Below are 11,100 nucleotides of genomic sequence, written 5' to 3'. Positions count from 1 at the left end.
TTTAGAAAATCATAAATAATATTTATTTTACTTGAATTAAATTAAAAGTAAAGTCATTGGATAGTAAAGACAAGTAGTCTTTTTCATCACCTTCCAAACAAGAAACCCTAGCCTCTGATCACTCATTTTCTGTACTCTACTTCAGTATTCACCGTGAAAATGCCTCTAGTAAGAAAACCAGGTCTTAAAATTCTTGAGAAAATTAAACAATTTGAAGCTATTCTTCCTTGCAATTCGGCCAAGAGGAGAAACCAAATCGTTTAACAAGAATCAAAACCCTATCATATAAATTGGATTTTCTACCAGAGTTAGCACTTCTCCTGTAAGGCTTTAGGCCATTTCAAGAATGGATTTTTTTCTTATAATTTTAAGAGAAACCATACTTACAAATAATACCTAGAAAACCATTGAATCGTCAATGAATGCTCATTCGACAATTAGCATTTATTTCTTTGTAAAATTCTTGCAGTGTCTGAGTAACCATTTTGCCTTCTCCTTCATCCCATGACGGCCTCTTCTCGACAAGAAAATTCGCTTTTGGGTTGATGACCAATTCCTCAAGGATCAAAGCATTCTTCAACAAATATTTAGCAAACTCAATTTGGTTTGGGGTTCCAGAAAATCCACTAAGATTAACATGCTTCAAATGTTTAAAAATGTATTCACTCAGCTGGAGCTTTCCTTGTTTGTCTTTTGAGGAACTAGCCTGCAATGAAAACAAAATGAGCTTAAACTAATTATTATCGATCCTAGCTTGTGCAAGATTTACATTTACAAATTCCAAAAGCATGTTCATGTATAAAATTATAATTAAATATGATTTACTGCTAAGTTATTAAAATTCATAATGCACGCTAATTTGCAGTTCAAGAAACATATATATAGTTCCTGTAGTTGGGTTTTAAATGTGATTTTGGTAAAGTACTTTTGAGTTCATAACTTCAATTGAGGACCTCTCTAAAATCATAGGTTCAATCCGTGTAAGATAATATTTATGGGAAAAGACATTCATGAACAGGGACCAAGCCAGGATTTACACTCAGGGGCAAACTTTTGATATTTGTTCACAAAAACTAAAATGACTTACAGTGCACAGGAAAATTCCAATAAATTAGCTAATTAATATGAAATATAATGTCATTTATATTAATAAAAATTATAAAATAAAATAAAATTATAGTTATTCTATACTTGTCTTCGTACCATATTATTATCAATTTTATCAAAAGTAGCTTTCGCAATATAAGTTGTCTAGCTTGCTTTATAGTTGAATGAGATTTCTTTAAAAAAAAAAAATTAATCAGACTAATTAATCTCATACATTAATATTTACTTTCTAATAATCAAAAAACACTCCTACATTGAATAAAAAATACAATAAATAATTAGAAGCTTATTTTTTTATAATTATATTAAATTTCTTTAAAAAAATAATTAATCAAGCAACCGATTGATTCTAATAAGATTTATATCAACATGAATTATTAGAAAGATCTAATGAAATTTGCTAAATAATTATTAATGAATTAATTAATATCCAAGTATAAATTTTATATGAAAATGACATGAATCAATTAAAGAGAAAAATTCAAGAACTTAAGAAAAAATAACAGTAAACAAAAAAGAAGTCACAAACCTGTAATTAGAAAATGAAAAGTTAATTGCAAAACTAAGTGCAAAGTCATCTACTAAAGAAACTTTCACCATTCACTTATACACAAGTGTTAAGAAATGGAAATGATTTGATACTTGTGACATGCATGCCTCATTATTTTCACCTTATAGCTATTTTTAACTTCGATAATTTTTTTTTTTAAAGAAAAAGAGGGGGCAATTGACCTTCTTCTTCTCCAATAGGTAGCTTCGTCTTTGCTCATGAATCCTAAAATGAGATTATTTTTCATACTCAAAAGAGATATTTATGGAAATACGTTTGGAAATTCAGAAAATAAAAAAAATTCAAAGTGGTTTTCTCCGTATAATTTAGAGAAAAATAGTAGATGAAAGCTTGAATCCTATATTCCACTATGAACAATTTAATACAAAAAGAACTCATCAATTTTGAGAATATAAATGAATCACTCACCACCAAACAAAATTGCATCAAATGGGGGAAGGCTCTAAGAATGGAGATCATCTTCAAAATGTCAAAATCTATATCCCTTGCGAGAACCAGTTTTAGTAGCAGAACGTTACGGAAGACGGTTATGCTTTCTGGTACATGTTTAACCTACAAAGAAAGCAACAAATATCATCAACTAGCCTTTAATATAAAAATTGTTCTTTTATTTCCTCATTGTTCCATTACTATTGACATACCCAATTACTTCTAGTATAAACTGCTAATCCCTTCAGCAATGGGAGACTTTCTGGAACAGTAGTGAAAATATCGAAGATTCTTCTGCTTTTAACACTGATCTTCAATTCAATCAAGTTAGGGACTCCACTTAAATTATATGTAATCACTTCACGGCCAATACATTGAAAATATAAAAGATTGACATTAGACAGCTCAATTTCCTTTGCCCCAACACAACGTTTAAGATAAAATCTCTTTAGCAGAAGTAATGAACCGAGGGATAGCTTTACCGGAAGCATACATGCGTCGAACATTAAATGCCTGAGGTTAGCCATATAAGAAAACATGCTCTGAAGGTCATATTTGGCTAAAGGTGAATAAGCCAATGTAAGGGTCTCTAAGAAACTGAATTGGGTGGTGAAATTTCTTTCCAGGCGACAAGCAACCAAATCCAGATGCTTTAAATTGGCTTTTGCACCTTCAAGAAGACTGCTTTGTAGAACATATTTTCTTTCTGTTTCCTGTCCAAGCATGTCAATAGTACGATAAACACAGGATGCTTTGCAGTACAGTTCAAGAGACAGAGTTTGAACACCCATTCTGATCGCAAAACTAACCCATCTATCAATATCAGATGTGAAACCATGCCCAATACAAAAAGAGACCTTAAAAGAGTGTAGGCATATATCCTTATAAAAGTCTAGGTACTGATTAACTCCTCTTACAAATTTTTCCTCATTCATTCTGCAGGAATGCTCGGTTTGATGGTTTTGAGCCACGCAAAACATGTTAAGCCAATCAAATACTAGAATGGATGGGGATGCAGAGACATGCCTCCATCTATGTGATAATATACTGGTTCCAACAGATTCCTTCAATGTCAATTTCGACAAGATGAAAGAGAGAACTTCATCTGGGAGCTGACTAATGAAATCTTCCCTTGTTGTGTCATTGATATCCTACACCAATATTAAACAAAAACAAGTTCAAAGACAGTTATTGTAGACCTCCCGCATAAAATAATCAGTTTAAAACAAAAATTAGGAATCGACGAATTGAATGTAGTCACCTTGTCAGGCAAACTTGAGTTGTTAATTTTCTGTAACCTGCAGGGTTTCGACATTCAGCCTTCGGAGGATGACTACAGCAATGAGAACGGCTTCTCTCAAGTCGATCAGATATCAGAAGAATTACAAGATTAGGCCCTAATTAGGGAACAAACACTGATTAATACGTCAATTGAAATGGCGAAAGTAGTTGATAGACACCAGATCCAGCGAAATCTTAGGAAACAAATAACAGAAAAGAGATAGGCGTGATACTAGGGGATATTGCCGGATATCTCTCGCCCGTTATTCCAATGGTAATGTTAATCATATTGAGATAACTTATGATAATCAACACTTCGATACTAAGAAGTTGTATTTGATTAAGAATCTTTTAGATTTTAAAATTCCAATGGTATTCAATTTAGATTATTTTGGAATCTATTAAAATTTTGTGGTATGGAATTTAGACTATTATAACATCCATAAAAATGTGTTGGTATTCAATTATGACTTTTTAAAAGTCATACAAATTTGATTATATTCAAAAAATTGCTGATTTGAAAGGATTTTATAAAATTGCTGATTTTATTGGATTTTAAAGTGCTAGATATAAATAGAAAAGTCATTCACAAATCAATCCTCCAACCCAAAGATTTCAAAAATCTTTTAAAATCCAACAGAGTTTTGATCCAATGCATCCCTTGATTGAAGCGGAGCAAGTTCCCGCAAATTTTAAACTACGTGTATAGGTATCCGTTTAAAATTTTACTACTCGTATCTATTCTAAACTCATTTAAATACTCATTTAAGTACCCATATTCAAATCCTGTTTAAATTTTTACTACCCGTCTCTATCCAAAACCCGTTTAAAGTACCTCTAAAACGGGTACCTGTTAATCTTGAACTATCCAAATTCGACTTATTCAAAATACATTTTTACTAATAATGGACCGGATACCTACTAACGAACTTGTTTAATATAGTGGTTAATAGGTAGCGGGTATCCAAAAATCACACATACCCTACCCGTATCCATTATGGGTAGTAATTTCACTACTCATATCCGTTACGAGTAGTAATTTCACCTTTCATATCCGTTTTAAACTTATTTATAACTACTCATATCCTCTTTAAATGGATCTGACCAAAATGAGTATCCTAAAATACATGTACCACTTTCATCCCTACCCTAATGTGTAAAATAATGTATTAATTATTGGATTAGTTTCGAATTAATTCATGTGCTGATAATTTGATATTTTGACAAAAATTAATATTAATGCTACTACAAATTTTTCAGAATTAATTTGATTATTTTTTTAAAATTTTTATGGGTTGATTTCAATTAAATAATGATTTAATCAAATAAAAAAATTGAAAAAGCTTTGCAATAGTCGAAGAACTGAAAAATACAATTTGCCCTTGTTGTAGCCGGATCGCTATGCTTCTTTAGCCACAGTCGGCGGGCCGTGCATCAGGCCTGTCTTGATGTGCGCTGCCTCCTTGCACAAGCTCCGGCAGTCGGCGCAGGTCCTGACTAGCAGTTGTTTAGCAGTTGTTGTTGGTTTTCGATTTTAAATTAATATATATATATATATATCATAGTATTTTAGTTCACAGTTATAATTTATCTTTAAATATTTGTATCTGTATTTATTTAAATCCTAGTAATAATCTTAGCTCTCTACATATATATGACTTATAATTCTTTAGTCTTAAAGTCTTTATCCTTAAAGTTTATATACGATAAAAATTAAAAAGCATTAGTCTAGTGTTTAAGTCTTTTAGTCTAGTCTTTTGTCATTAAATATAAAGTTTTGTCTTTGGTTTTTGTTGGTTTTTGTTGGTCATTAGTCTTAGTCTAGTTTTTGTTGGTATATATATATATATATATATATATATATATATATATATATATATATATATATATATATAAACTTGTGATTTTCTAACGAGACGGTAGTTGTTCAGTCAAAAGACGACAAGTCTGTGGTCTTCCGACCATATTGCGACTGTTCTGGGAGCATAGGATGGCCGCGACAACACTGGCTATTGCAAGTCTTTCACTGTCGCCAATGATAAGGCTTTAATGAAAGAACAAAACGATTTTGAAGAAGATGATGCATTTTGCTTTTTGGTTCCTCATTATTTTTCAAATTTTCAATTGGACTGCAAAACCTTTTAATTTGTTCAATTAGGTCCTAAAATTAATTTTGATTGGATATATATAAAAATCATTGTAATTTCATCAAAGCAATCAAAATCTATAAAAAAAAGTCTGATTAATTCCATAAAACTCTACGTAAAATTCTAATGGAATTTGTGGAAATATTTTGCCCCTCTCTTTTTTTTTATTTATTTAATATTCTCTTATTAAGTTTTTATTTAGTTTGCCTCCTTCATAAATCCCAGCTTCGTCCCTGTTTATACTCCTCTCTTTCCATTATAAAGGCAAATCATAATGAAATGTGGAGATTTGATAGCCATAAAAAAGATTATTTTCGAATATTTTAAGCATATGTTTCTCGTTAGTTTTTAATCCACTTATTTTTTTCTTTTTGCCATTTTTTAGCAATTATTAACATATGAATCCTGAAAGAATTTTCGAAGTATTATTAAAGAACTAGGCCAAATGAAATTTGGTTCAATGGTAATATAATTATCTCGATCACTATGAAAATTATAAGTGTGAACCCCTTTTGAAGAAAATTTTAGGTAGATTGTGATCCAAAACAATTTTTAAATTCACAATTTTTGAGTCCCCATTTGTTGATGGAAGTTTCAATTAATTTCAATGATTTTATTTATGCTTAGAAAAATTTCTGAATGCACAATTTTTACATAAGATATTTGAAATTATCTAGAAATAAATTTAATGTTAGTAAGGAAGCAAACTAACTTTGTTAGGACTTGCTCCCTATGTTCCATTAAAAATAGTAACATTTACTTATCTATCACTTCAGAATATAAAAAATGTAGTATTTTTTTTTTTTTTCTAACTTTGCGCTTATCTCTTAGTATCTCCGTTAAGTATTAACTATTAATTATTAACTTTGTGCTTATTTGTAGTTTTCAAAAAAAAAAAAAAATTGTGCTTATTTGTAATTAATATCTTTTTGCTATCTTAATTAATTTATTAATCCAAAATTTATTTCCCAACATCCAAATTCATTATCCTAATTTAATTATGAGCCCCTAAATTTACAATTCAATAGTTTTAGCTAACATGTAAATCAATAGAACTTAGCTCGGCTTGAAACTCAATGATCCTAAATATTTAGGCTCGAGTTTGACTCAAGCTTGACTTGAGTTCGACTCGAGCTCGGTTCCAACTCGACTTCAGACTCGAGTTCCATTTGAAAAATTTTAAGCTCGAGCTTGATTTCGATGTTTGAGGCTTGAGTAACCTAAAATAATATTATATATATGTATGTATAAAAATTCGAGAAGGCTCGGCGAGCTTTCGAGCTGAACCTCATTAGGCTCAAGCTCGAGCTGGAGCTCGATTCGAGCCGAACCTTTTCGAATTTTTTTCAAGCCGAGCTCGAAAAGCTCAGGAGTAGACTCGGCTCATATACACCCCTAGTTTTAGCCCAAAATTAACCCTTACTTCCTTATTAAAAAAAGAATGTCAGGCCTGCATGGAATATGTTAGATGAATTAATTGTTTTGATATATTTTAGTAGTATTTAATTGTTAACTGTTTGATCAGTATTTCAAAACACGCTAAAAAGCTGAATGTTACAAACATAATCTTCAAATTTTGGACCATACAGAGCCTAATCAAAGTTTGACTCCTAGTCGAATACTAGCTTTGCCGTTTCATTTGACATATTAATTCTTCTCATGCCTAATCGACTTGAGAGATTCTTGTTGCTGTAGTCATCCTCCGAAGGCTAAATTATAGGGTTTTTTGTTGGTAATATGTCGAAACCCTTAAAGTTACCGACAATTAACAACTCAAGTTTGCCTGAAAAGGTGAGTAAATTCAATTCGTCGATTTCTAATTTTTCTTTTTGTTATGATTATTATGATTAGCTGTTGTTAGCTGTCATTAGTTATACTTAGTTGTGTTATGATTAGCTGTTGTAGCTGTGTTATGATTAGCTGTTATAGCTGTGTTATGATTAGCTATTGTTAGCTGTAATTAGCTGTCATTAATTGTACATATGTAGTACTATTTATATCCCCAATCCTTGAGGGAATAATAGAGTTAAATTTTCCTCTCATTCTTCTTCTTCTTCACATGGTATCAGAGCCCAAGAAGGGATGATTTCTGCTTCTTCACATGGTATCAGAGCCCAAGAAGGGCTGATTTCTGCTTCTTCACTTTCTACCTCTGTATTTTCTGCATTTCTCTGCACTTTCTGCCCCTGCACTTTCTGCTTCTATATTTTCTGCATTTCCTGCACTTTCTGCTTCTGTGCTCTCTGCAAAGGGCCTGAATACATTCTCTCTTCTATAGTCATAGCCACTATCCCAGGCCTGCCCTTCTCCGACAACCTTCCTCTTCACTGTTCTGCTACTGAATATGGCTGAATCAGGTATAATCAAGTCTCTTCTTCCTAATTCTACTGGTATTACTACTGTAAAACTTCAAGGCAGTAGCAATTACATTTCTTGGTTCAATTCTATTGAGCTATGGTTCTTAGGCCAAGGATATGATGATCATCTTATGAAGAATGCTATTGATATCATTGCAACCGATAGGACAGCATGGATTCGAATTGATGCTCAGTTGTGTAGCCTATTATGGCATACTCTTGATCCCAAATTACTTCCTCTTTTTCAGTCCTGTAAAACCTGTTGTAAGGTATGGACAAAAGCCAAAACATTGTATACCAATGATATACAACGAATTTATAATGTTGTCTCTAATATTGTCCATTTGCAGCAAAATCAAATGGATATGGCTAGTTACATTGGGCAAGTTGAGACATTGAAAGATGAGTTTGTTTCCATTATGCCTTTCACAGAGAATATTGCTGAACAAGAAAAACAAAGAGACAAGTTTTTTATGGTCTTGGCTCTAATCGGCCTTCGACGCGATCTTAGCTCTGTTCGAGATCAAATTTTGACTGGTTCCTTTGTTCCTACCTTAGAAGATATCTCTGCTCGACTTCTTCGTATTTCCACCACTCCAGCTGTACCTCCTAACATTGAAGCTTCTGCTTTTGCCATCCAGAATAGTAATAAAAAATGGAAAGGTAATAGGTATAAGGTTCACTGCACTTATTGTGAGAAACCAGGACATACTCGTGAAACCTGTTGGAAATTACATGGTAAACCGTCTCAGAATCAATCTGTTGGTACTAGACGACCTGCAACTTATATGGTTTAGAGTAATGGAGCTGGAATTCTTCCTTTGCCTGGTACATCAAGCAAATGCATCACTCTGACAGGATCAGAATATGAAGAATATGCCCAATTCCAAGCAGCCAAACAACAAGCTCAACAATAGTCATCTAGTCTACAGCACTCTAGCACTTCAATTGCTTGTTTGTCTCAGTCCTCAACTGGTACTCCTTGGATACTTGATTCTGGCGCTTCCGATCACATTTCTGGTAATGAAACATTGTTCTCTATTCTCATTCCTACTCTAGACTCATCCACAGTCACCTTAGCTAATGGTTCAAAAACTACAGTTAAAGGCATTGGGATCGTTCAACTTATTCCATCAATAACTTTACAATCTGTCTTATACACCCATGGCTGTCCTTATAATTTAATTTCTGTTAGCAAAATCACCGAACAGCTTGATTGCATTGTCATTTTCATAGCTAACTATGGTGTTGTGCAGGATCGGCGTACGGGGAAGACGATTGGAATAGGATATAAGTCACATGGCTTGTATTACATATCCCCTCTGAAAGCCACTATTACATTAGCTTCTACTGCTTCCGCTGAGCTTCTACACAATCGTTTTGGTCATCCCAGTTTTCTTAAACTTAAACATTTAGTTCCTAGCTTATCTTCATTAAGTGTTTTGGAATGTGAATCTTGTCAACTTGGAAAACAATCTCGTGTTTCATTTCCTAAGATTGTCAATAATAAAGCTTTGGCTATGTTTGATATTGTTCATTCAGACATTTGGGGTCCTAGTCGTGTTAGTACAATTCTGGGATTTAATTATTTTGTTACCTTTATTGATGACTATTCTCGTTGTACATGGATGTTTTTAATGAAAAGTCGTTCTGAACTATTCTCTATCTTTCAAAAATTTTGTGCTGAAATTCGAACTCAATTTGGTGTTTTCATAAAAACATTACGTATTGATAATGCTCGGGAATATTTTTCTCAGCAATTTAATGAGTTTATGTCTTCTCAGGGTATTCTCCATCAATCTTCTTGTGCTTATACACCCCATCAGAATGGAATTGCCGAAAGAAAGAATCGTCATCTTATTGAAACAGCACGAACATTACTTCTTCATAATCAAGTCCCACTTCATTTCTAGGGAGATGCAGTACTACTGCTTGTTTTCTTATTAACAGGATGCCTTCTTCTGTTTTACAGAGTCAAAGCCCTTATTCTGTTTTGTTTCCCAAACAGGACCCCTTTCATCTGCCACTTCGTGTTTTTGGGAGTACTTGTTTTGTTCACGATCATACCCCTGGCAGGGACAAGCTTCAACCAAAGTCCATTAAGTGCATTTTCTTAGGATATTCTCGTTTTCAGAAAGGGTACAAGTGTTATGCCCCAATCTCTTCCAAGTTCTTTATCTCTGCTGATGTTACTTTCTTTGAAACTACCCCTTATTTTTCTAAACAGCCGGAGCTTGAACAATCTGTTTCCAATGTTCTCCCCTTTACTATTCTTCCTCCTCCAGCTACATCTCGTCCTCTTTAGGTCTATTCTCGTCGTCCTACTACTAACCTTGTTTTGAATGCAGATATACAGCCTAGTGACTCATCTCCTATTCTGATTTCATCTCCTGCACCGGTCATGCCAAACACAGAGGCAGATAATGCTCCCATTGCCCTTCGCAAAGGTATTCGCTCCACTTGTAATTCTCATCCTATTTACAATTTTTTGAGCTATCACCGTTTATCTCCTTCATATTATGCCTTTATCTCCGCATTGTTTACTGTTTCTATCCCTAAGAGTGTCAGTGAAGCACTTAACCATCCTGGTTGGTCTGCTGCTATGACTGAGGAGATGACTGCTTTGCATAATAATGGTACATGGGAACTTGTTTCTTTGCCTCCTGGGAAGAGCACTGTTGGCTGTCGATGGGTTTACACGATTAAAATTGGACCATATGGTAAAATTGATAGGTTAAAAGCTAAGCTTGTGGCAAAGGGGTACACACAAGTTTATGGCCTTGATTATAGTGATACTTTTTCCCCTATGGCCAAAATAGCCTCTGTTCGTCTTCTTCTTTCTTTGGCAGCTATCTATCAATGGCCCCTTCATCAACTTGACATCAAAAATGCTTTCTTACATGGGGAATTGACCGAGGAAGTATATATGGAGCAACCTCATGGTTTTGTTGCTCAGGGGGAGTCTGGTTTGGTATGTCGACTATGTCGATCTCTCTATGGCTTGAAACAATCTCCACGTGCATGGTTTGGAAGATTTAGTGCTGTTGTCCAGAAATTTGGCATGCGTCGAAGTGACGTTGATCATTCAGTCTTCTATCGACATGAAAATCATGGGAAATGTACTTATCTAGTTGTTTATGTTGATGATATTGTCATAACTGGCAATGATCATGAAGGGATTTCTCAACTAAAGCAGCATTTATTCAAC

General features: G+C 33.5%; 1 protein-coding gene across 1 annotated transcript; it reads right to left on the bottom strand.

The window, feature by feature from the left end:
• Window positions 1-3,525, bottom strand: LOC149492561 (F-box/FBD/LRR-repeat protein At1g13570-like). The gene is made up of 4 exons (XM_089716591.1): window positions 3,369-3,525; window positions 2,320-3,258; window positions 2,087-2,230; window positions 1-706 (listed from the first exon to the last, which is right to left on the bottom strand). The coding sequence occupies exons 1-4, from the start codon at window positions 3,420-3,422 to the stop codon at window positions 416-418; spliced, it is 1,428 nt and encodes a 475-aa protein (XP_089572717.1). The 5' UTR covers window positions 3,423-3,525; the 3' UTR covers window positions 1-415.
• Between the last annotated feature and the right edge of the window lie 7,575 nt (window positions 3,526-11,100).

This window comes from Jatropha curcas, chromosome 11 (assembly GCF_041381405.1).
Source record: "Jatropha curcas cultivar XTBG-Jc1 chromosome 11, XTBG_Jcur_1.0, whole genome shotgun sequence".
Lineage (NCBI taxonomy): Eukaryota > Viridiplantae > Streptophyta > Magnoliopsida > Malpighiales > Euphorbiaceae > Jatropha > Jatropha curcas.
Note: the sequence above shows the minus strand (reverse complement) of the source record. Positions and strands in the feature narration are given on the sequence as shown.